This window comes from Schistocerca piceifrons, chromosome 11, assembly GCF_021461385.2.
Source record: "Schistocerca piceifrons isolate TAMUIC-IGC-003096 chromosome 11, iqSchPice1.1, whole genome shotgun sequence".
Lineage (NCBI taxonomy): Eukaryota > Metazoa > Arthropoda > Insecta > Orthoptera > Acrididae > Schistocerca > Schistocerca piceifrons.
The window spans coordinates 146,781,447-146,808,302 of NC_060148.1; the positions used below are offsets into that span (position 1 = coordinate 146,781,447).

At 41.9% G+C, this 26,856-nt stretch overlaps 1 protein-coding gene across 1 annotated transcript in view; it reads left to right on the plus strand.

Annotated features, from left to right (window-relative positions):
- The window catches only part of LOC124720111 (NADH dehydrogenase [ubiquinone] 1 beta subcomplex subunit 8, mitochondrial), a 30,035-nt gene extending 3,869 nt beyond the window's left edge, over nt 1–26,166 (plus strand). The window contains exons 2-4 of the mRNA XM_047245406.1: nt 2,660–2,880; nt 10,203–10,361; nt 25,665–26,166. Coding sequence (XP_047101362.1) covers nt 2,660–2,880; nt 10,203–10,361; nt 25,665–25,724 — 440 coding nt within the window. The 3' untranslated portion in view covers nt 25,725–26,166. The remainder of the gene's footprint in view (nt 1–2,659; nt 2,881–10,202; nt 10,362–25,664) is intronic.
- Nucleotides 26,167–26,856: the final 690 nt, after the last annotated feature.

Genomic DNA, 26,856 nt, shown 5'->3' on the forward strand with positions numbered 1-26,856 from the left:
GCTGGATGCTGGAGCACCTCCCACCCAGATTTGGCAATTATCTCGCAAACAGGAGCAGCAACATGGAGCGAGCATTGTCACGAAGAAGTTCGACACCAACAGCATTAATGTTGTGAACAATATTGCACACAGCACCATGGGAAATGTGGAACTGCTGTGATAAGCTCGCAGTTGCACGTGCTGGTCATTCAAAATTGCTGCCTCGATGGCTCCGACGTTCTGTGGGATTGCAGCTTTTACTAGCTGCCTGGAGTGTGGTGACTCACTAACTTTCATATGGCCCTTTCAGAAGAACGCGCGCCACCCAGACACACAGCTACAGCCCGTACTATCGTCTGCATACACACCGTACATATCCCTGTAAATTTCACTTGGTTTATGCACTTTGGTCCACAAATATCAAACAAGTCGGTGCTCTTCACAAGTCGGTGATTGAAACACGCACACCACATTTTTTTTCCTAGTTCAGGCTTCTCTCGTTAGGGCTACAAGTGAGAACAAAATACCCTCTGCAGCACAAACTTCAAACTATATTGCCATGAAATTTCAACATTCCAGCTGCAACACTAGGAAAGAAGAAAATTGTGCATTACTTTTCGATCCTCCCTCATTCACTTGTACTTTGGTGGGGATTTTCCCTCCTCTGTCACCATGTCTCTCTCTCTCTCTCTCTCTCTCTCTCTCTCTCTCTCTCTACGACGTTTACTGTATATTCCCTCAAACTCTTCCATTTTCCTGCATTTATTTGTTTCTGTTTATCTTATTGATATTGCTTAAGTTCCTTATGTATTCTGTAGTTACATCGATAATTTTTCTTCTTTTAATTGGTTTGTGTATCACTCTCCATGTTTTATACCTCCTGATGTAGCCTTGTCAAGTGCTGATTTTATTAACAGTTTTGTTTATTAATAGAAACTTATATAGGTGTGCTGTTCCTATTTTGTGTTAAAAATTCTTCCTGTCTACTCCATTTTTATTTATTTACTGTTCAATATTTTACTTATTCAGTGCATTACCACCACACTGTTAAGGATGTTACTTACTGTATGTTTCTGCTTCCATCTATATGTGTTACTTCTCTTCCAATGTTGTTTGCAAACATTGTAATTTCTTTGGTGACAATACTCAGAAAATGTCTGAAGATGGCCTTGTAAGCCAAAAACCAGTTAACACAATAAAAATTAATACTGTAGAACAAAAGCAAACTGGTGTTTCTCATTTATTATAATGTTGTTCTACCAATAACTGACGGAATATTCTGTTAACATAAATCTCTTCAGTATAGACAATGCTACATAGTAGAAGCAAGAATGACTAGTCCGCGTGCCGTTCTGGAACTCGTAGAACTCCTGTGGCCACTCGGGTGCAGCGCTCGTGTTCTCTTAGCACAGATGATGCTGCCGTCGCGGTGTCGTCCAGAGGTGGGTCGGTCCGTGTGCAATTGGCTAACGTCTTCTTCACAACCCTCTCTGCTCTAATGTTCCTACTGGCATGCCAGCGCTTCACTTTACGCCAGAACAGTGACAGCTTTAAGAGAGAGTCCTGAAATCGTATAATTGTACAATAATGGGTCTTTCTCCCCATTTATGTAGAATGTGTTACTTTTATTTATGTCTAGGTTCATCTGCCAATACCTGTGCCAAGTGTCAATCCACTGCAAATTTTTCTAGCGTTAAGACTTCTCTGTGGACAGCAGCATCATATGCTACAAGCCTCGTGGAACTAGTTACTTTGCACAATAGTATTATGAAAAGGATAGTTGCTGCTAACTATATGGCGGAGGTGCTGGGTCGCAGATAGGCACAATGAAAAGACTGTCAGAAAGTGAGCTTTTGGCCAACAAGGCCATCGTCAGAAATAGACAACGTACACACACTCATATAAATGCAACTCACACACACATTACCACAGTCTCCGGCTGCTGAGACCTCGGCAGCCTCATTGGCCGAAAGCACGCTTTCTGGCAGTCTTTTTGTTGCGCCTACATGCGACCCATCATCTCCGCTATATGGTACTGACTAACCTTTTCATAATATTGTTACATTCCATCCTAGATCTTCCTTAGTTATTTTACACAGGTTGTTGAAAAAAAGTATTCCATATTTTGAACTGTGGTAGTATAGACGAAAACAGAATAAAAATGTCCATCGAACCAGAGCTGTAAAATGCATAACTTCAGAGGTACGGGCACTAATCCACCTTCACTGCTGTGAAACACATTTTCATTTCTGTAAGTTGTTTGCTGTTATGAATGACCTACAAAGTGCAGTAAACCCGTGAGGCACATTTCTCTTCATGTTTACTGCTTGTTCTATCCATAGACAATAATACAGCGGTGTGTTTGTGTGTTTTCAATTGCTGACTGCATTCTGTAAACTGTTGGTAATAGCAAAGAGCTCACAGCAGAAAAGATGTAAGAACTATAACTCTTTGGTGTACACCCAAAGTTATCTCTCTCTCTCTCTCTCTCTCTCTCTCTCTCTCTCTCTCTCTCTCTCTCTCTCTCTCTCTCTCTCTCTCTCTCTCTCTCTGTGTGTGTGTGTGTGTGTGTGTGTGTGTGTGTGTGTGTGTGTGTGTGTGTGTGTGTGTCCCCTTCTGATACACATGCTGTAGTCACCCTGTGTGAAGATGAGAATGAGTTTGAGGTTTATCTTCACAGATTGGAACAAGGACTGGAAGCCTGGGCCGTACCCTCAGACACAGAAGGAGCGTGAAGAGGCAGCCAAGAAGTATGGGCTGAGACCGGACCAGTACGAGCCCTACCCAGATGACGGCATGGGCTACGGGGACTACCCTAAGCTGCCGGAGGTCTCGGGCGAGAGCCGCGACCCGTACTACCCCTGGGATTTCCCGGAGCACAAGAGGAACTACAATGAGCCTGTGAGTATACGGGGTAAAGAATGTGAGGATATATTGCAGGAGCTTTCTGCATGGGATGTGCAGTCAGTTTAGAGCACAGAATATGGAGCAAAGCATTGAGAAGAAGCAGAAACGGAACTAGTGACAAACTTAGCATAAAAATTGGGGCTCGTGTAGTAAAGAAGCATGTTAAAAAAAGTAACACTTGGTGCACAAACATGTTTTTTTTTAAATGAACGGTACCTGTGTAGTAATAAGTGAAAAAGCAATTTTACTATGTGAAATCTTTCAGCTAAAGTCTGGACCAGGGTCAGCAGCAGTCGCAGCACTGTTCATCTACTGTCACAAGTTGACAATATTGTCGGTATCACGTAGCCAGTGAAATGATAGTTTCACATAGCCGATGAGAGGTGAGAAAAAACGCAATGAATTCCTAGAGGTCATACTGAAGCTGTTGTCCTCTTTGCTGTTGTCACATACATTTTACTGTTTCATCCAAATATGTCGTGAATTAGCACAGCTTAAATTACAATGAATGGGACAAGCAGCAGTTTAATTTGTAAACTGGATATTCACAAATATTTGACTGTTTTTACAAGTTTGTCCCAAATTTGGAGGTTGCAGTTAGGTGAGAATGTGACAGTTTGGTTGTGAGTTGGTGAAACCGACAAATGTGAAAACTAAAAAAAGCTGGTCATGGTGACAGACTGAACTGTAGCTCAGCCCGGTGTCTAGGTTAGGCCGGAATATTGCAGTGGTGTTGTGGGTTGGCATAGCATAAAATATATGTTTGTGATGATGGACTGGTCTGCAGCACAGGTTAAGGTTGAAATGCAACGGTTTCACTTGCGAAAATTAAATTAATAACCTTTGCGTCACGTATGTTGCATTTCTTTTTCTGATTATGTCAAATTACATTGTTCTGACCGAGCGAGGTGGCACACTGGACTCGCATTCTGGAGGACTGCTGTTCAAACTCACATCCGACTGTCCTGACTTGGGTTTTCTATGAATTCCCTAAATCACTTCAGGAACTGTAGTTCACTAAGCTTTAGAAGATGGGTCTGCCAGCTCTGGCTGTGTGAATGTAAATTAGGAGAATGGTGTAGCCAACTTGATGGGAAAGTTCAATGATTCAGGCTGTTTCAGTCCAGAGATTCACTCTCTGAACAGTCATCTCAATTCTTTCACTGATAGTTTGAGTAATGTCTCCCAGATATGAGAGTGGCTCAAAGGCTTCTGAAATAATGGAACCCATTGTGTTTTCCTTGATGGTGAGTGTTTCAGATGAGGTTATCATCAGCAGTGCCCCGAGGAAAGTGTCATAGGACCACTATTATATGCTATCTATATACGTGAGTGATCTGGCAGATATCTGTGGTTGTTTCCTGATGATGCTATGGTGTATGGGAAATTGTTGTCGTTTAGTGACTGTAGGCTGATGCAAGATGACTTAGACAAAATTTCCGGTTGGTGTGATGAATGACAGGTGGCTCTAAATGTAGAAAAATGTAAGTTAATCCAGATGAGTAGAAAAAACAAACCTCTAATGTTCAGATACAGCATTGGTAGCACCTGCTTGTCAGTCACGTTATTTAAATATCTGAGTGTAACGCTGCAAAGTGATACGAAGTGTAATGAGCATGTGAGGATTGTGCTAGGGAAAACGAATGGTCGACTTTGGTTTGTTGGGAGAATTTTTGGAAAGTTTGGTTCATCTGTAAAGGAGATATAGGACCATAGTGCGACCTATTCTTGAGTACTGCTTCTACATCTACATCCATACTCCGCAAGCCACCTAACGGTGTGTAGTGGAGGGTACCTTGAGTACCTCTATCGGTTCTCCCTTCTATTCCAGTCTCATATTGTTCATGGAAAGAAGGATTGTCGATATGCTTCTGTGTGGGCTCTAATCTCTCTGATTTTATCCTCACGGTCTCTCCGCAAGATATACGTAGGAGGGAGCAATATACTGCTCGACTCCTCGGTGAAGGTATGTTCTCGAAACTTCAACAAAAGCCCGTACCGAGCTACTGAGCGTCTCTCCTTAAGAGTCTTCCACTGGAGTTTATCTATCATCTCCATAACACTTTCGCAATTACTAAATGATCCTGTAACGAAGCGCGCTGCTCTCCGTTGCATCTTCTCTATCTCTTCCTTCAACCCTATCTGGTACAGATCCCACACTGCTGAGCAGTATTCGAGCAGTGGGCGAACAAGCGTACTGTAACCTACTTCCTTTGTTTTCAGATTGCATTTCCTTAGGATTCTTCCAATGAATCTGTCTGGCATCTGCTTCACCGACGATCAACTTTGTATGATCATTCCATTTTAAATCACTCCTAATGCGTGCTTCCAGATAATTTATGGAATTAACTGTTTCCAGTTGCTGACCTGCTATATTGTAGCTAAATGATAAGGGATCTATCTTTCTGTGCATTCGCAGCACATTACACTTGTCTACATGGAGATTCAATTGCCATTCCCTGCACCGCACGTCAATTCGCTGCAGATCCTCCTGCATTTCAGTACAATTTTCCATTGTTACAACCTCTCGATATACCACAGCATCATCTGCAAAAAGCCTCAGTGAACTTCCGATGTCATCCACAAGGTCATTTATGTATACTGTGAAAAGCAACGGTCCTACGACACTCCCCTGCGGCACACCTGAAATCACTCTTACTTCGGAAGACTTCTCTCCATTGAGAATGACATGCTGTGTTCTGTTATCTAGGAACTCTTCAATCCAATCACACAATTGGTCTGATAGTCCATATGCTCTTACTTCGTTCATTAAACGACGGTGGGGAACTGTTTCAAACGCCTTGCGGAAGTCAAACACGGCATCTACCTGGAAACCCGTGTCTATGGCCCTCTGAGTCTCATGGGCGAATAGCACGAGCTGGGTTTCACACAATCGTCTTTTTCGAAACCCATACTGATTCCTACAGAGTAGATTTCTAGTCTCCAGAAAAGTCATTATACTCGAACATAATACAGGTTCCAAAACATTATGTGTGTTCCAAAATTCTACAACTGATAGATGTTAGAGATATAGGTCTATTGTTCTGCACGTCTGTTCTACGTCCCTTCTGGAAAACGGGGATGACCTGTGCCCTTTTCCAATCCTTTGGAACGCTACGCTCTTCTAGAGACCTACGGTACACCGCTGCAAGAAGGGGGGCAAGTTCCTTCACGTACTCTGTGTAAAATCAAACTGGTATCCCAGCGACCTTTCCTCTTTTGTGCAATTTAATTGTTTCTCTATCCCTCTGTCGTCTATTTCGATATCTACCATTTTGTCATCTGTGCGACAATCTAGAGAAGGAACTACAGTGCAGTCTTCCTCTGTGAAACAGCTTTGGAAAAAGACATTTAGTATTTCGGCCTTTAGTCTGTCATCCTCTGTTTCATTACCATTTTGGTCACAGTGTCTGGACATTTTGTTTTGATCCACCTACCGCTTTGACATAAGACCAAAATTTCTTAGGATTTTCTGCCAAGTCAGTACATAGAACTTTACTTTCGAATTCATTGGACGCCTCTCGCATGGCCCTCCTCACATTACATTTCCCTTTTCGTAGTTTTTGTTTGTCTGCAAGGTGTTGGCTATGTTTATGTTTGCTGTGAAGTTCCCTTTGCTTCCGCAGCAGTTTTCTAACTCGGTTTTTGTACCACGGTGGCTCTTTTCCATCTCTTACAATCTTCCTTGGCACATACTCATCTAACGCATATTGTACGATGGTTTTGAACTTTGCCCACTGATCCTCAACACTATCTGTACTCGAGACAAAACTTTTGTGTTGAGCCGTCAGGTACTCTGAAATCTGCTTTTTGTCACTTTCGCTAAACAGAAAAATCTTCCTACCTTTTTTAATATTTCTATTTACGGCTGAAATCATCGATGCAGTAACCGATTTATGATCGCTGATTCCCTGTTCTGCATTAACTGTTTCAAATAGTTCGGGTCTGTTTGTCACCAGAAGGTCTAATATGTTATCGCCACGAGTCGGTTCTCTGTTTAACTGCTCAAGGTAGTTTACAGATAAAGTACTTAAAAAAATTTCACTGGAATCTTTGTCCCTGCCACCCGTTATGAATGTGGTAGTAAGATCATCCCGTAGTCAGCTTCAAATGTGATTTCTATAAATTTCCTCAACAGCATTCCTTGAAAGGAATGTCGCCTTCCCTGTGGTGATCCTCATTTGAATTGTTGGGATCCGCACCTGGTCTAATTAAAGGAAGACATCGAAGCCGTGAAGAGGCAGATTGCTAGATTTGTTATTAGTAGGTTTGAGCAGCACACAATTGTCACAGAGATGGTTGTGGAATGCAAATGAGTATCACCACAGGCAAGGCGACATTCCTTTCAAGGAATGCTGTTGAGGAAATTTAGAGAAATGACATTTGAAGCTGACTGCGGGATGATCTTACTACCACCGACATACATTTTGGGTGAGGGCCACAAAAATAAGGTAAGAGAAATTAGGGTTAATATGGAAGCATATAGATAGTGGTTTTACCGTAGCTCTGTTTGCATGTGGAACAGCAAAGGAAGTGGTACAAGATACCCTCCGCCACGCATTGTACGCTGGCTTGTAAAGTATGTATGTAGATGTAGACGTAGATGTAGACTTACACACAGTGAGCACTTTCATCTAGTCGATGTGACAGAAAGACAGCATCGTGACCATTAGATATTAGTATGGTGGGAGGCTACAATTTCCTACTTGAGATGGACACACACAGATCAATTGGTTGGAGAAGAGACTGCATTAGATGGTTCAAAGAGAAACAAGAAAGGAAATATATACCAGCTGACACACAATTCCTATGTAATAAAGATGTCTTTCATATTTATACTTCTGTAAAACTTATGTTTGTACTGGAAAAGTAATTATTATTCCAATTAAACATGTATTTTTTTTTAATTTTGCAGTTTATGATTTACATTTTGACAGAACTGTATATAATGGAGAGACAAGCTAACATCAGATATGGATTCACTGTTCAGCTCATGATAGGATTAAGTTAATACACAACAAAAAAGGAAGTAAAAAATATTTTGTGACAGCCAGTTATTAACACTTACAGCGGTGTACCAATAGTCGCCAGTACTGGTGGGCTAGCTAAAATAAGTAAGCTATAAATTGTGTAGAAATTTGTAGTTGGATTCAAAACATTTTTAGTTTATTCGACTGTCTGCATTAAATGTGCTTATTGTGGTATTGTTAGTGTTGAAGCTGAATACAGAAATGTAACTGCAATTTAGTTGCATTTATTGCTGAACAAAATACTGAAAAGGACTTCTAATATTCAGATGCATAAGCAAACATGTGGTCTACCTGTTCAAATTTTTTTTGTAGTACGCTACTGGCCATTAAAATTGGTACACCATGAAGATGGCGTGCTACAGACGGGAAATTTAACCGACAGGAAGAAGATGCTGTGATATGCAAATGATCAGCTTTTTAGAGCATTCACACAAGGTTGGCGCCGGTGGCGACACCTACAACATGCTGTCATGAGGAAAGTTTCCGACCGATTTCTCATACACAAACAGCAGTTGACCGGCATTGCCTGGCGAAACGTTGTTGTGATGCCTCGTGTAAGGAGGAGAAATGCGTACCATCGCATTTCCGACTTTGATAAAGGTCGGATTGTAGCCTGTCGCAATTGCCGTTTATTGTATCACGACATTTCTGCTCACATTGGTCGAGATCCAATGATTGTCAGCAGAATATGGAATCGGTGGGTTCAGAAGGGTAATACGGAACGCCGTTCAGCGTCCCGACAGCCTCGTATCACTAGCAGTCGAGATGACAGGCATCTTATCCGCATGGCTGTAACGAATCGTGCAGCCACGTCTCAATCCCTGAGTCAACAGATAGACGTTTGCAAGACAACAACCATCTGCTCGAACAGTTTGACGAAGTTTGTAGCAGCACGGACTATCAGCTCCGAGACCACGGCTGCGGCTACCCTTGACGCTGCATCACAGACAGGAGCGTCTGTGATGGTGTATTCAATGACGAACTTGGGTGCACGAATGGCAAAACATAGTTTTTTCGGATGAATCCAGATTCTGTTTACAGCATCATGAAGGTCGCATCCGTGTTTGGCGACATCGCGGTGAACGCACGTACTGGCGTATCATCCGGCGTGATGGTATCGGGTGCCATTGGTTACACGTCTCGGTCACCTCTTGTTCGCATTGACTGTGCTTTGAACAGTGGACATTACATTTCAGATGTGTTAGGACCCGTGGCTCTACCCTTCATTTGATCCCTGCGAAACCCTACATTTCAGCAGGATAATGCACGACCGCATGTTGCAGGTCCTGTACGGCTCTTTCTGAATACAGAAAATGTTTGACTGCTGCCCTGGCCAGCACATTCTCCAAATCTCTCACCAATTGAAAACGTCTGGTCAATGGTGGCTGAGCAACTGGCTCGTAACAATTCGCTTGTCACTACTCTTTATGAACTGTGGTATCGTGTTGAAGCTGTGTTGGTAGCTGTACCTGTACACGCCATCCGAGCTCTGTTTGACTCAATGCCCAGGCATATCAAGGCCGTTAATATAGCCAGAGGTGGTTGTTCTGGGTACTGATTTCTCAGGATCTATGCACCCAAAATGCTTGAAAATGTAATCATATGTCAGTTCTAGTATAATATATTTGTCCATTGAATACCCATTTATCGTCTAAAATTCAGCATTCATGGTGGAGCACAGTGTGCTGCAACTTGATACGTAGCAAGATACGTAGTCCAATATTACATTCACTGCACTAACATCTTCAGATTCATTTCCTGGTGGACAGTTGATCATAACAACACAATCTGTGAAAATAATATGATAAACACATGCAAGAACTCAATTTTGAGAAAGATCTGCACTTGCCAATATACTCAGATGATATGTAAACTGATCAGCATCAAATGCTTTATTTTCATCTTCTACAGGCATGTTAAGAGCCTTGTACATCATTTGCTGCAAATGTGCCTCTTCTTCACTGCACATTTTCAATGCTAAATAGACACGAAAACACACAAAACGCATGAAATAGAGCAAACTCAAAATGTCAGATGACAACCTTAAAAGTGACTGACAGTAATAGAGGTTTCAAAACTAACAAATTTTTCCAGTGATGCTGCTTCTGCCATCTGGTGGTCACAGTAGAAACTACAAAGTCTGTGTGTGTGTGTGTGTGTGTGTGTGTGTGTGTGTGTGTGTGTGTGTGTGTGTGTGTGTGTGTGTGTGTTTTGGGGGAGTACTAATAGATAAGTGGATATGTTTCTGTTGACTACCAATGATGCGAATGTTTCGTGTGGTTTCAGCTGCACGTAGAGTTTGACATGTTCGGGGAGGACCGATACGACATTTCTGGAAGACCGCGTTTTACGGCAACGCAGCAGGCGCTGGCCTTTATCGGGGTCGTCGGTGGATTCTTTGGGCTGTACTACCTGCTGGATGACTACAAGATGTTCAGACCTGTGGCAAGTATTCTTTGTTGGCTACCCTACTTCACAATCTTCAAAACTATTTAGTTGTATGAATATAATAGAGGAAAACATTCCATGTGGGAAAAATATATCTAAAAACAAAGATGCTGTAACTTACCAAACGAAAGAGTTGGTATGTTGATGTTGTTGTGGTCTTCAGTCCTGAGACTGGTTTGATGCAGCCCTCCATGCTACTCTATCCTGTGCAAGCCTTTTCATCTCCCAGTACCTACTGCAACCCACATCCTTCTGAATCTGCTTAGTGTATTCATCTCTTGGTCTCCCTCTACGATTTTTACCCTCCACGCTGCCCTCCAATACTAAATTGGTGATCCCTTGATGCCTCAGAACATGTCCTACCAACCGATCCCTTCTTCTGGTCAAGTTGTGCCACAAACTTCTCTTCTCCCCAATCCTATTCAATACTTCCTCATTAGTTATGTGATCTACCCATCTAATCTTCAGCATTCTTCTGTAGCACCACATTTCGAAAGCTTCTATTCTCTTCTTGTCCAAACTATTTATCGTCCATGTTTCACTTCCATACACGGCTACACTCCATACGAATACTTTCAGAAATGACTTCCTGACACTTAAATCAATACTGGAGTTAACAAATTTCTCTTCTTCAGAAACGCTTTCCTTGCCATTGCCAGCCTACATTTTATATCCTCTCTACTTCGACCAGCATCAGTTATTTTGCTCCCCAAATAGCAAAACTCCTTTACTACTTTAAGTGCCTCATTTCCTAATCTAATTCCCTCAGCATCACCCGACTTAATTAGACTACATTCCATTATCCTTGTTTTGCTTTTGTTGTTGTTCATCTTATATCCTCCTTTCAAGACACTGTCCATTCCATTCAACTGCTCTTGCAAGTCCTTTGCTGTCTCTGACAGAATTACAATGTCATCGGCGAACCTCAAAAGTTTTTATTTCTTCTCCATGAATTTTAATACCTACTCCGAATTTTTCTTTTGTTTCCTTTACTGCTTGCTCAATATACGGATTGAACAACATCGGGGAGAGGCTACAACCCTGTCTTACTCCCTTCCCAACCACTGCTTCCCTTTCATGTCCCTCGACTCTTATAACTGCCATCTGGTTTCTGTACAAATTGTAAATAGCCTTTCGCTCCCTGTATTTTACCCCTGCCACCTTTAGAATTTGAAAGAGAGTATTCCAGTCAACATTGTCAAAAGCTTTCTCTAAGTCTACAAATGCTAGAAACGTAGGTTTGCCTTCCCTTAATCTTTCTTCTAAGATAAGTCGTAAGGTCAGTATTGCCTCACGTGTTCCAGTGTTTCTACGGAATCCAAACTGATCTTCCCCGAGGTTGGCTTCTACTAGTTTTTCCATTCGTCTGTAAAGAATTCGTGTTAGTATTTTGCAGCTGTGACTTATTAAGCTGATAGTTCAGTAATTTTCACATCTGTCAACACCTGCTTTCTTTGGGATTGGAATTATTATATTCTTCTTGAAGTCTGAGGGTATTTCGCCTGTTTCATACATCTTGCTCACCAGATGGTAGAGTTTTGTCAGGACTGGCTCTCCCACGGCCGTCAGTAGTTCCAATGGAATATTGTCTACTCCAGGGGCCTTGTTTCGACTCAGGTCTTTCAGTGCTCTGTCAAACTCTTCACGCAGTATCATATCTCCCATTTCATCTTCATCTACATCCTCTTCCATTTCCATAATATTGTCCTCAAGTACATCGCCCTTGTATAGACCCTCTATATACTCCTTCCACCTTTCTGCTTTCCCTTCTTTGCTTAGAACTGGGTTTCCATCTGAGCTCTTGATATTCATACAAGTCGTTCTCTTATCTCCAAAGGTCTCTTTAATTTTCCTGTAGGCGGTATCTATCTTACCCCTAGTGAGATAGGCCTCTACATCCTTACATTTGTCCTCTAGCCATCCCTGCTTAGCCATTTTGCACTTCCTGTCGATCTCATTTTTGAGACGTTTGTATTCCTTTTTGCCTGTTTCACTTACTGCATTTTTATATTTTCTCCTTTCATCAATTAAATTCAATATTTCTTCTGTTACCCAAGGATTTCTACTAGCCCTCGTCTTTTTACCTACTTGATCCTCTGCTGCCTTCACTACTTCATCCCTCAAAGCTACCCATTCTTCTTCTACTGTATTTATTTCCCCCATTCCTGTCAATTGCTCCCTTATGCTCTCCCTGAATCTCTGTACCACCTCTGGTTCATTTAGTTTATCCAGGTCCCATCTCCTTAAATTCCCACCTTTTTGCAGTTTCTTCAGTTTTAATCTACAGGTCATAACCAATAGATTGTGGTCAGAGTCCACATCTGCCCCTGGAAATGTCTTACAATTTAAAACCTGGTTCCTAAATCTCTGTCTTACCATTATATAATCTATCTGATACCTTTTAGTATCTCCAGGGTTCTTCCATGTATACAACCTTCTTTCATGATTCTTAAACCAAGTGTTAGTTATGATTATGTTGTGCTCTGTGCAAAATTCGACCAGGCGTCTTCCTCTTTCATTTCTGTCCCCCAATCCATATTCACCTACTATGTTTCCTTCTCTCCCTTTTCCTACACTCAAATTCCAGTCACCCATGACTATTAAATTTTCGTCTCCCTTCACAATCTGAATAATTTCTTTTATTTCATCATACATTTCTTCAATTTCTTCGTCATCTGCAGAGCTAGTTGGCATATAAACTTGTACTACTGTAGTAGGCGTGGGCTTCGTATCTATCTTGGCCACAATAATGCGTTCACAATGCTGTTTGTAGTAGCTTACCCGCATTCCTATTTTCCTACTCATTATTAAACCTACTCCTGCATTACCCCTATTTGATTTTGTGTTTATAACCCTGTAGTCACCTGACCAGAAGTCTTGTTCCTCCTGCCACCGAACTTCACTAATTCCCACTATATCTAACTTCAACCTATCCATTTCCCTTTTTAAATTTTCTAACCTACCTGCCCGATTAAGGGATCTGACATTCCACGCTCCGATCCGTAGAACGCCAGTTTTCTTTCTCCTGATAACGACATCCTCTTGAGTAGTCCCCGCCCGGAGATCCGAATGGGAGACTATTTTACCTCCGGAATATTTTACCCAAGAGGACGCCATCATCATGTAATCATACAGTAAAGCTGCATGCCCTCGGGAAAAATTACGGCTGTAGTTTCCCCTTGCTTTCAGCCGTTAGCAGTACCAGCACAGCAAGGCCGTTTTGGTTATTGTTACAAGGCCAGATCAGTCAATCATCCAGACTGTTGCCCTTGCAACTACTGAAAAGGCTGCTGCCCCTCTTCAGGAACCACACGTTTGTCTGGCCTCTCAGCAGATACCCCTCCGTTGTGGTTGCACCTACGGTACGGCTATCTGTATCACTGAGGCACGCAAGCCTCCCCACCAACGGCAAGATCCATGGTTCACGGGGGGGGGGGGGGGGGGGGGTATGTTGATAGGAGACAATAAAACACACTCACACACACACACACACACAAATTTCAAGCTTCGTAACCCACGGTTGCTTCATCAGGAAAGAGAGAAGGAGAGGGAAAGACGAAAGGATGTGGGTTTTAAGGGAGAGGGTAAGGAGTCATTCCAATCCTGGGAGCGGAAAGACTTACCTTAGGGGGAAAAGGGACAGGTATACACGCACACGCACATCCATCGGCAGTACTGTGTGTGTGTGTGTGTGTGTGTGTGTGTGTGTGTGTGTGTGTGTGTGTGTGTCCCTTTTCCCCTTAAGGTAAGTCTTTCCACTCCCAGGATTGGATTGACTCCTAACCCTCTCGCTTAAAACCCACATCCTTTCGTCTTTCCCTCTCCTTCCCTCTTTCGTGATGAAGCAACTGTGGGTTGCAAAAGCTTGAAATTTGTGTGTGTGTTGTCTCCTATCAACATACCAACACTTTTGTTTGGTAAGTTGCAGCATCTTTGTTTTTAGATAAACTATTTAGTTGGTTTCACATGAAACTGGAATTACACATAGAACCTAATATTCACAGTACATATTCTTTTTGTGAAGTGGAAATTTGTTACCACAGTTAGATTACCAGAACTACTGCCTGTAAACATTATTGTTGTTGTTGTTGTTGTTGTTGTTGTTGTTGTTGTTGTTTGAAACTTCTTATTAGATTAAAACCATGTGCCAGGCCAGAATTGGAACCTAGTACCTTGCCTTCTTGGTCAATGTTCTGAGCTATTGAGGCATGACTCACAAGTCTGAATTGTGTGTGAATCGTGTTGAAAGCAGGGCATTGCCCTAGAAAGGTGAGGTTTTAGGTTCGAGTCTCAGGCTGGCGCACAGTTTTAATTTGCTACAAAGCTTCAAAAGAGTGGCACTCCCCTATTTAAAAAAATGATTCTGGTTGTTTTGTTTATTATCATGGCCTATATGTAAAGATTGACAAGGCACAGTAATGCAATAGTTATTTTACTTGAATATTTGTTCACCAACTCCCTAACGGAAATTGAAGTGCAGGAAATAATTTGCACCACATTCTGACTCTGTCACTGTATTCAGCTTAAAAACTAGAAGGAACCTGTTCATTGTTCGTAAGTCCAATTAAAGTTCATGAAGTTGTAACATTGGTAGGTGGCTCAGTTGTCGCCAGTTGTATGCACATTCCCCACACCTTCCCCCTTCTTCTGACTGGCAGTAGCTAATGTGGTGGTCCTCCTCCAGACACTCTGCTGTGTATTGTGTTGGGCTAAAATACAATTTTCGTCCGGACTGCAATGTGGCTGTAACTTAGTGTCATTACAGATTTATTTAGCAAAAGCAGTCATTACGTGCAGGAGGGACAGTTGCCTTTGTATGAGGTGTGCCCAGAAAGGAAGAGTCCTCAGCCTCTGACAGTGAAAGGAATTTCTTTTTTCCTCCTTGACAAAGTTGGCAGCAAGACATTAGAGGGCAAGGTGTTGACAGTGGAATGTGTGCTGATTTGTCTCTTATCAGCAGAAAACTCTCATAGTGCGTTGTAGAAATAAGTTTCTGTACTTTGAATCCCACCAGATGTGAAGTGAGGAGTGTAATCCAGTTTCTTCTCGCAAAGGGAAATGTGTGTTCTACATTTTTAACTAAATCAGACCTGTTTACAGGCTCAATGTGCTGAATCGTACTAATGTGTACAAGTGGTGTCAAGAGTTTAAACGTGGCAGAACGAATGTTCGTGGGGAACAGAGGAGTGGCATCCCTGAATTGTGATTGACGGCATGGGGAATGAGATTGAAGAAATTGATTGAGTTCAGGGAGATGAACCCAATGTGTTCCAGAAATATTCAGATCTCATCTGCATGAAGTTGTTATTGAAACACACGGTATTCAAAAATTGGGTGTGAGAAGCGTACAAAAGCAGTTCACAGACCAGCACACATTCAACAGAATCGCATCTGCATAGGGATCTCTCGAGCACTTTGAACTGGAAGGTGAGTGATACTCCTCAGTGTAATATGTCCAGGGGCATGGAAGGATGATTTATGAACTGATGCTGCACAGTACTGTGAAATTCTATTAAAAAAGACAAAAGAAAATAAGAGCAATGTTTGAAGGGGGTGTGCTTTTTGCACAACAGTGAATGTCAAGATACAGCCAGTGCCACCAGGCAAAACTCCAGCACTACCGCACGGTTCTTAGGCGACCAGACAGAAAGTGAAAGATGCTCTTGTTCCCACCTAACATAGTGATGAAAATTCCTAACTTAAAAACAGGGTAATTTTTCTGAGTGAGCTAAGTGTGGCGCAAAAGCATACTGTAGAGATTTCACCATATTGTTGAATACTGAAGCCACTGAAGGTATTAATTACAGTCAGTTGTCTGTTAATCTCTTAGTTCCTTCCTTACCAGAATCCAAAAAATACATTTCAGTTCTGGAATTGTCACCTGCTACGTTGATAACGAGTCGACGATCGACAGAGCCCACATAGCCACCCAGGTGCCGCGTTTTCTCCTCTTCGTTTATGAAGAACCGTTCTACATCCCACCAGTATTCGGTAGTGACATGTGAAAAAGCTGCGTGCATTAGTTCCAGTATGTGTGGCTGCTTAAGTCTTATTTCTCGTACAAGTCCCTTAACTTGGCTCCAGATCAGTTCTGTTTGGTTCATATTGTAATGGTACAGTGGCAAATTACAGTATATGTCGAATGCGTATCCACAGTCTGCTGTATCAAACACAGTACCTCGGAAAAGTTCAAAGCAAAACATTAAGAATAACCTGTTCGTGAGCACTTCTTAACTGAGTTCCACTCATGTGTTTCACTACGTAGTAGGAAGCAGCTTCACCCATTTTCATACTGCTTATTAACAGTGCGACACTCTGACCACATCAGTGCAGTGACTGCAACTGTACGCTATTTTTGAAATAAAAACAATGTAGCTAAAGCATGATTAAACGTTGATGATTGTTAATATAGTAGAATATCTTAAAGTTTCATTTAACATACCGTAGTAATAAGATATCTAATATATAAGTGGGACCTAATTGCAAGAGCACAACAACACCAATCATTGCATTTGTGTTTGTTTACATCAGATTTATTCTTATGATGGACAGAGTATAGCCACTAAACGATTACACCTTCCAATAAGCACAGCAGCATCAGCTAATGGTGGTAAATTGCTGCCCACATTATCTGTCCGACCATTTGTGTGTGTTGGGAATAAGAGTGATGAACTCGGAATGTGTTCAATAATTTTGCAGTGAACGGATGTTGAGGATATTTGTAATTATGCGGGTCCATTTTGTTACCCTTCACATATATAGGAATCGTGCATGCATTTTTTCTGGTCACCATAAACTTGAGCTACGTAAGGAACCAATTTCGCAGAGTACTATCCGTAAAATCGAACTGGGATTCCGTCTGGACCCCGCAAGATATTTTTCAGCTCTTTCAGTTGCTTCTCTGTGGAATACGTGCCGATTTCTATGTCCTTCATGTAGGAGTTTGTGGGATAGTGGTATGTTCGTGTGATCCTACTACGTAAATTATTTCTTAATGTGGAATTTTAAGCTGTGGCTTTCCTTTTGCTGTCTTCTATTGCCGTCCAGGCTGACTGGTAGATGATTGAATGAATGGAAGGCTTTCACCCACACAGTTATTTTACATATGACCAGAATTTTCTGTTTTACACACACACACACACACACACACACACACACACACACACACACACAATCCTATGTGACATGCATTATAAAAAGCCAGACACTTCCTAGTTGTATGAATGTAGCTTAATGGTGTACTTTCGGGTGTTCTGCAGAGTTGTTGCTTCCTTTTTATTAACAATGTTTAAAGAATCAGTCCAGTTGTCTTCTTCAGGTGCTGCAAGTTGAGCTGTTACGTTTACTCACTGCCTGGACTCCGACCACGCTGTGGACTGTTGTCGGTCCCGTGTTGCTATTTCTAGCTGACTGTAGTCCACGGCCTCTGGGCCGGGGGTACACAGTTGACAGCTGCGAAGCTGGAAAGTCGACACTCGGCCTGTTTTGCTTTTTGTACTGTGTAAACTTCCATCGTATTTGAGTGTTCTGTTGTGTTTTGTGTGCACGAAAGTAAGACTGACGAATAAGGTAGTCTGTGTGTTTTCTCATAATGGCTGAAATGCCGAGAAGGCACCGAGTGTTTCACAAGCAGGCAAGTGGACTTACTTTTAATCCGTACTCATTTTTCAAACGTGAGGCAGATTTGGGCGAGCCAGTCTGTGCCGTTGCCTAGGTGCAGGAACTTAAGTCAGTTGCTGTCCGTGCACTTTCAGCCGAGTTCACAGTGCAGCTTTCCTCGTGACCTGCTGTGCTGCCAGAGGCCACAAACGCTGTCGTCGACTGTAGCGACCCGCCCTTTTCACACGGGTAGCGCGAAGTATCTACGACCAGATGCCTTGCCTGTTGTAACAGTGATCTGATTTATGGGCCACTGTGAGTTATGATTAAAATTCAGAGAATAATGTTACGTAATTGAATAGATAACAAAACTAAAAAGATCACAAATGAACTTACACCTTTTACCTACTTTTCAACATAGTCACCGACATTCTCAGCACATTTTGTGGTACCAGTTTCAGTACGCACTATTTGTAGAAGTCCATTTGGTCGGAGTATAGCCATCTGCGGACTGCCAATTTCACTTCCGCATCTGTCGCAAAGTGTCGGCCGGCCAGAAATTTTTTCACGGGTCCAAACAGATGAAAGTCTGACGGTGCGGGGTCTGGACTGTACGGTGGATGCTGGAGCACATCCTACCCAAATTTGGCAATTTTCTCACGAATAGGAGCAGCAACATGGGTGTAGGCACTTTTACCAAGAAGTTTGACACCGCCAGCATTAACATTGTGGCATTTGTCACAAAGGGCGCTATTTGGCTAAACCAAAGTTTTAATGTGGGCTGCAGCATTCACAGTTCAACAAAGTCCACCAGTAACACATCCTGCATATCACAGAACACTGTCACAAGCACTTTCCTTGCGGAATAACTCACTCTGAATATTTATTTATTTATTTTTTTTTACTGGGGGATGAGCACGTTTCCAATCTGTAGAGGCCTGCTCAATTTCGGACGTGTAGTGGTACTCTCACGACTTGTCACCAGTGACGATTTCTTTCAAAAAGACATTCTCCTTTTGCAGCGTAACACGGTAAGTGATCCAAACTTGTCAGTTGCCGGCAATTGTGGTTATCAGTCAAGTCCTTAGGTACCCAGTGAGCACTAATTTTACAAAATTTCAACATGTAATGAACAATATTGTACACTGCACGATGGGAAATGTTGAATTGCTGCAATAAGGTTCGCAGTTGCACACACCAGTCATTCAAAATTCTCACCCCAATGGCGCTGACACTATCTGGCATTGCAGCTCTCACCAGTCTCCTGGAGTGCGGCGAATCACTGAGGTTCATACGACCCTCTCGGAAGAATGCACACCACCTGGAGACAGCTTCGGTCCGTGCGGTTGTCCTCCGTACACACCGTGTTCGTCCCTATAAATTTTACACGGTTGATGCCATTTGGCCATAAATATCAACTACACTTAGCTGTTCTTCACAAGTTGATAACAGTAACACACACCAGTTTTCTTCTGTAATCCAGACTTCTCTTGCTAGACCTGCACATGAAAACAGAGTACCCCTTGTAGCACATTATATTTTCATCAAATTTCGATATTGCAGCTGCAATTCCAGGGGAGGAAAAAACTGTTTGTGTGTTACTTTTCAATCCTCACTCGTAATTACAGCAATGAGGAGACTGTGATGTATACCCTGTTATCTGTTCCATGTGTAATTGGCATTTTGAGTGACATGTCGTGCCAATGATGGAAACTACAAGCTGGTCACAGAGGAGGCAGTATCTGGTGGGAAAAGCAGTAAACAGTCACCGCAACTCTAGAGAGCAGTGAAGCTTGACCTGAATCTACAGGGTGTTACGAAAAGGTACGGCCAAACTTTCAGGAAACATTCCTCACACACAAATAAAGAAAATATGTTATGTGGACATGTGTCCGGAAACGCTTAATTTCCATGTTAGAGATCATTTTAGTTTTGTAAGTATGTACTGTACTTCCTCGATTCACTGCCAGTTGGCGCAATTGGAGGAAGTTAATGTTGACTTCGGTGCTTGTGTTGACATGTGGCTCATTGCTCTACAGTACTAGTATCAAGCACATCAGTACGTAGCATCAACAGGTTAGTGTTCATCACGAACGTGGTTTTGCAGCCAGTGCAGTGTTTACAAATGCGGAGTTGGCAGATGCCCATTTGATGTATGGATTAGCACGGGGCAATAGCCGTGGCGCGGTACGTTTGTATCGAGACAGATTTCCACAACGAAGGTGTCCCGACAGGAAGACGTTCGAAGCAATTGATAGGCGTCTTAGGGAGCACAGAACATACCAGCCTATGACTTGCGACTGGGGAAGACCTAGAATGACGAGGACACCTGCAATGGACGATGCAATTCTTCGTGCAGTTGACGATAACCCTAATGTCAGCGTCAGAGAAGTTGCTGCTGTACAAGGTAACGTTGACCACGTCACTGTATGGAGAGTGTTACGGGAGAACCAGTTGTTTCCGTACTGTGTACAGTATGTGCAGGCACTTTCAGCAGCTGATTGGCCTCCACGGGTACACTTCTGGGAATGGTTCATCCGACAATGTGTCAATCCTCATTTCAGTGCAAATGTTCTCTTTACGGATGAGGCTTCATACCAAAGTGATCAAATTGTAAATTTTCACACTCAACATGTGTGGGCTGATTTTCTGTGAACCTTTGGGCAGGCATTGTCGGTGATGTCTCGATTGGGCCCCACATTCTTCCACCTATGCTCAATGGAGCACGTTATCACGATTTCATACGGGATACTCTACCTGTGCTGCTACAACATGTACCTTTACAAATATGACACAACATGTGGTTCATGCACGATGGAGCTCCTACACATTTCAGTCGAAGTGTTCGTACGCTTCTCAACAACAGATTCGGTGACCGACGGATTGGTAGAGGCGGAGCAATTCTGTGGCCTCCACTCTCTCCTGACCTCAACCCTCTTGGCTTTCATTTATGGGGGCATTTGAAAGCTCTTGTCTACGCAACCCCGGTACCAAATGTAGAGACTCTTCATGCTCGTATTGTGGACGGCTGTGATACAATACGCCATTCTCCAGGGCTGCATCAGCGCATCAGGGATTCCATGCGATGGAGGGTGGATGCATGTATCCTCGCTAACGGAGGACATTTTGAACATTTCCTGTAACAAAGTGTTGGAAGTCACGCTGGTACGTTCTGTTGCTGAGTGTTTCCATTCCATGATTAATGTGATTTGAAGAGAAGTAATAAAATCAGCTCCAACATGGAAAGTAAGCGTTTCCGGACACACGTCCACATAACATATTTTCTTTCTTTGTGTGTGAGGATTGTTTCCTGAAAGTTTGGCCGTACCTTTTTGTAACACCCTGTATAAATAGCTTGTCCATCTCTCCCCCCCCCCCCCCCCCCCCCCCAATCTCTCTCTCTCTCTCTCTCTCTCTCTCTCTCTCTCTCTCTCTCTCTCTCTCTCTCTCTCTCTCTCTCTCTCTCTCGCTGTGTGTGTGTGTGTGTGTGTGTGTGTGTTTGTGTGTTTGTGTGTGTGTGTGTGTGTTTCTTTTCCTGCTTCTCCCTGTCTGTCCATCTCCTCCCCCTCTGACAGTTCCCTGCCGCCCCCCCTCCCCCTTCCCACCTCTGTCCATCCCCTCCTCGTTTACTGTTATTGCAAATTCAGATTCCATAGTAGTATTCTAATCGTAAGCTGATAAGCCATAAATACACCTTTCCTATTTCCTGCAAAAAGCAACTACGACGAAGAAAACAAAACAGCATGTTTGTACAGTTTTTGCTTAAAAATATATATATAATAATAAAGAATATATAAAAAACTTAGTCCGAACAGGCCTCAGAACGCCCAACGGTACTGACCGACCGCCGTGTCGTCCTCAGACGATAGGCGTCACTGGATGGGGATACGGATGGGCACGTTTCCAGCGCGTCACTCTCCCGGCCGTTGTCAGTTTTCGTGACTGGAGCTGATACTTCTCAGTCAAGTAGCTCCTCAATTGGCCTTGCAAAGAGCGGAGTGCAACATCACTCGGCAGATCGGACGGTTGCCCATCCGAGTGCTAGATGAGCCTGACAGCACTAAACTTTGGCGATCTGAAGGGAACCCGTGTTACCACTGCGGCAAGGCCATTGGCAAGGAGGACTATACGCGGTGATTCACGGAGATGTGCAAATATTTTAATATATTGTTCTACAAGTAAAACTAAAGAAAAAAGTTCATATAAACCTAAGTCCACAAATGTTAGGTACGGAGTTACGGCTAATAAAAGATTTCGCCTGAAATTTAGCAACTTCACTAATATGAAGCCATCCCAAAGCTTTACGAGGTTAAGTAAAGCACAATTTCCATTTATTTTATGTTGTGGGTCTGGTGAACCTAATGAAACATATCCCAGACGTAGTTTACGAGGACACAGTCAATACAAGCAAGGCATTACTTGCTCGCATTACAAATTCAGCAGACAAAATTAACAACCGCCCTGTGAAACTGAAATGAGCAACAAAATCTGTTCAAACATGTGCAGCTAAATGCATTGAACTCAGTGGAGACATTTTTGAATATTTGTTGTGAATGTATGGTGAAATTGTATGTACACTGTACAACTTGCTTAACAGTGAGCGGTTTTTTCTGGTTTAACATGAATTCACGTATGCTATGGTATTAATAAAAGCAGATTATCTGACACATTCGTACAGTTCCTGTTAATGTTATTACCATCGTTTTTTCCAAATTAAATTCCATACAACGTCTGTTGAAAACTTTGTGCAATTGTCTGAAATTTAAAAAACAGATTGGGCCAAGTAGATAATAAATTACAAATTTTACAAAATTACATCTTTGCTTCTCTGGATGTTATGGAAAACTATTCCAGATACACATCTGGGGCATGTTTTATTAGATTCCACAGATCAATAACAACAATATAAATGGAAATTGTGCTTTACTTTAACCTCATACAGTTTTGCGATGGCCTCATATTAGCCAACTTTATAAATTTCAGGCAAAATCTTTTATAAGCCATAACTCCGTAGCTAAACATTTGTGGACCTATGTTTATGAGACCTTTTTTCTTTAGTTTTACATGTAGAATAACGTATTAAAATATTTGCGTATCTTTGTAAAACACCCTTTATAAGGAAAAATCAGTTTGTCTAACAGTTTAAATGCCATGCTATCCTAGTTGGACAGCATGCACTACAGAAATATACAGTCTATGTCCATCTGAATGTTCTTTAGAGTATTGTATAAAATTGGAAGTGAACTGGTCAAAGACTTTTCGAGATGTTCGGTAATGATGTTTTATCGTGATATATTACATATCAATTTAAAAATATATAGTGTATGTCTGTCTGAATGTTCATTAAAGTATCATGTAAAATTTGATTTAAATTGGCTGAGAACTTTTCGAGCTTTTTTGGTAGCAGTGTTAAATGACTTGTCTGTATAGTAGTATATATTAGCACAATGCCAGACAAGTTGTCTGGCTGTAGATACTTAGTGCTAACTGCGTGAAGCGGGGTCAGGTCAGCAGTCCTAGTATAATTTGAATGGTTTAAGCAGTGCTCACCAGGAAAGGTCTCAGGAGGCACAACTTAGCTGACAGTCATCATAATTCACCCTACCTGCACAAAATGTTTACAAATCATATGCACAAACCTTCACTGTGAATCAGTACATCTATTAGTTAAATCCTTCCTGCTGTTAATGAGATAAACCTTCACATAGACACAGCAGAATTCGGTGGGCGACTTTAATTTACACTGAAGCGCCAAAGAAACTGATTTAGGCATGCGTATTCAAATAGAGATTTGTAAACAGGCAGAATAAGGTGCTGCATTCTGCAACGTCTGTATAAGATAAAAAATGTCTGGCGCAGTTGTTAGATTGGTTACTGCTAATACAATGGTAGGTTATCAAGATTTAAGTTAGTCTGAATGTGGTGTTACAGTTGGCGCACGAGTGATGGGACACAGCATCTCCGAGGTAGCGATGAAGTGGGGATTTTCCCATACGACCATTCCATGAATGTACAGTGTGAATATTAAGAATCCGGTGAAACATCAAATCTCGGACATCGCTGCGGCCGGAAAAAGATCCTGCAAGAACGGGACTGACGATGACTGAAGAGAATCATTCAAAGTGACAAAAGTCCAGCCCTTCTGCAAGTTGCTACAGATTTCATGGGCCATCAACAAGTGTCAGCATGTGAACCATTCAACGAAACATCATCGGTAAGGGGTCTTGGAGCAGAAGGCGCACCGTGTAGGGAGTGCCTACTGCAGTGAACTGTGTGCATTTGCAGTCTCAGGACTAATTGAAAATGCCAAAATAGGGACCGTTAACAGCTGACTACTGTAGTGGACGCTCTGCACCACAGGGTTAAGTAGGAGGAGAAGACCATAGCCAATACGAATATTACAACTTTCTACATTACAGTTAGCTGTAATTTCAACATCAATGTATTGGCAGTTGCTTTTTATGATTGATTAAATCATTAAGCCTTCCAAATATATATTGGCTGAATTTTCCCAGAAGACATCACTCAGAAAGGCTTCCTGAAATTAACTGGTATCCACTCGTGTAGTAAGCAACCACCCATTGTGAGACTGCAGACAGAAGTACCAGTTATTTTGCTGAAAGTTAGATTGTGTTGCATAACTTTCTAGACACGTGAGGATGTCAACTTATTTCCTCTCCAACAGCAAAAAATTGTGAAGAAGCAGACGGCGTGGTTACGAGTATTTTGTTATCGCCCGTCGTGGCAAACCTATACGTGGGAAGTTCCTAGAACATTTACATTGTATCTGTCCTAAAGTAAATTTTGTAATGGAACTTGAAAACCAGAGCCAAATATCTTTCTGTGATGTGTTGACAGAAGACTGCACAAATCTCTCGGTTGCAGTGTATATAGAAAACTGACAAACGCTGCCCTCTGTCTGTGACATAACGGTGGCTCGAGGTGCACAAAGAAACGTGGTACTAAAGACTCCAGTCTATAGAGCTCAGAATGCTTTCGGATGACACGGTAGAAATAAGATATCGGAAGGAATGGGTACTCGGACAATCAAATTGAGTGGGTGCTGTAGTCAAAACCAAGAATGCGTGAGAAAGAGGTTGAGGTTGAGATGTAGAAAGAGAAGTTGATGCTCTCTCGTGCAGGCCCAAATCCAAACAGTTCGGTAGACTCCTACAGAAATGAGGCACCCATTATATTTCAGTCCCATCAACAAAGCTGGAAATGTTCTTTGCAACTTTAACAGCACCTCACAAAATGAAATACGATGAGAGTAGTATTGTGGTGTAAATGCTAAGTTTCTGGCACAGTGTAATTAAGCAGTGTATGAAAGTAAAGATGCTGGAAAACTTGATAAATAGGCACAGAGGCGTCTAAACGAGGTTCGGGGTCTGGGACTACTCTCTGCAAAAATCACATTGATCAATTTACTGAAGTGGCTGACAGATGCAAATTGACCTACATATCAGTCAGTTTTGTCGTAGCATTGTGAGAGATGACACATGCAGTAGTAGATGCAGCTTTGATTAAGAACGGCATCAGTCTTTGAACTTTTGTGCTAAGGACCTGCCAGTGTATAAATAAGTAAATTACTTATATTTCTGACTGCTTATATCAGTTGTTTTCTGTACACTTGGAAGGCATTTTCTGTACAGTTGGAAGGCAGGACCTTCTCTGTTTTGACTGACTAATTTTGGGTTTCAGTTGGCGAAGCAGCTACCGGCCCCGGGAGTGGTCCACTACACATTCGAGCCAGCTGAGTGACTGCAGATGACCTCGTAGATCTGCCGGTGCAGTTTCGTGTGATTTTCTGGGAGTTAGCTGTGGCAGATGTGTGGACTGATATTTTTTCTGTATAGGGTAGCTGTAGTGAAACATGTCGGGTCGGTTACATTTGCACTGTTAAATATATTGCCCCCTTAACTGTGACGGATCCATCTGGTTTATTCTCCGGCCACAGCAAGGTGATTCCTGCCATAGCCACCTCTGTCACTTGTGAATAAGTATGCAATACAGTGACACTCAGTAAATGATATCTTGATTGTGAACAGTTTACATGATTTCAGCTGGTGCACAAACTACCTGTTATGTAAATAAAGAATGTTTCGCAATGGAAAAAAGTTCTGTACTGTGTGTTTATTCAAGATGGATCAAAAGAGTTGTAAATGATATTGTAAAACAAATTAAACTAGAAGGTTCTGTTTGACATCAATTCACAAATTACTTTCATATATGTATGCCCTTAATAATTAACTATTGCAAGCTTTCACTTTAGTTAAAGTTGTACATCTGTGTAGTGTTCAACTCAACACCTGGATCTCTCTAGATTTCATTTTCTTCTTGTGACCATTCTTAGGACAATAACTTCCTGCAGAACATAGGACACAATAATTGTCTTTGTTTGAAGTAATACAAGATATACTACACTAACTATTTTTGTAGCTTTATTAAATCACTAGGAATAAATCAGATTGCTTTTAATCTGTTGTTTGTGTAGAACTATTACTCTTAGAGAATGTGCTTTTTACAGTTTTTCAGAGACTCTCACATATATATTATCTTTAGTATGATTTTCGTTCAGCATAAAATTTCTTTATTTCCCAGTAAATCAATTCGCATTTTCTGGTTGTTCGTGTCATCATTTGCATTTAAATATTCTCAATATGACATAGTTTATTAACGTCCAGACTAGGTGTGTATGCATTTACGACAGGGTGTGTCCTTCACATATGAAACTGGTGTCTCTTCTTTACTAACACAAGGAAGTGAAAAATTTCAACTTGGCATACAACACAACAGATGTTAGTTGTTAAACAATTTTAATTTGGGCAATTGAGCTTCCATTAACACTGGTGTCAGAGGACTGAAATACTGAACAGTGGAATCTCATCAATTG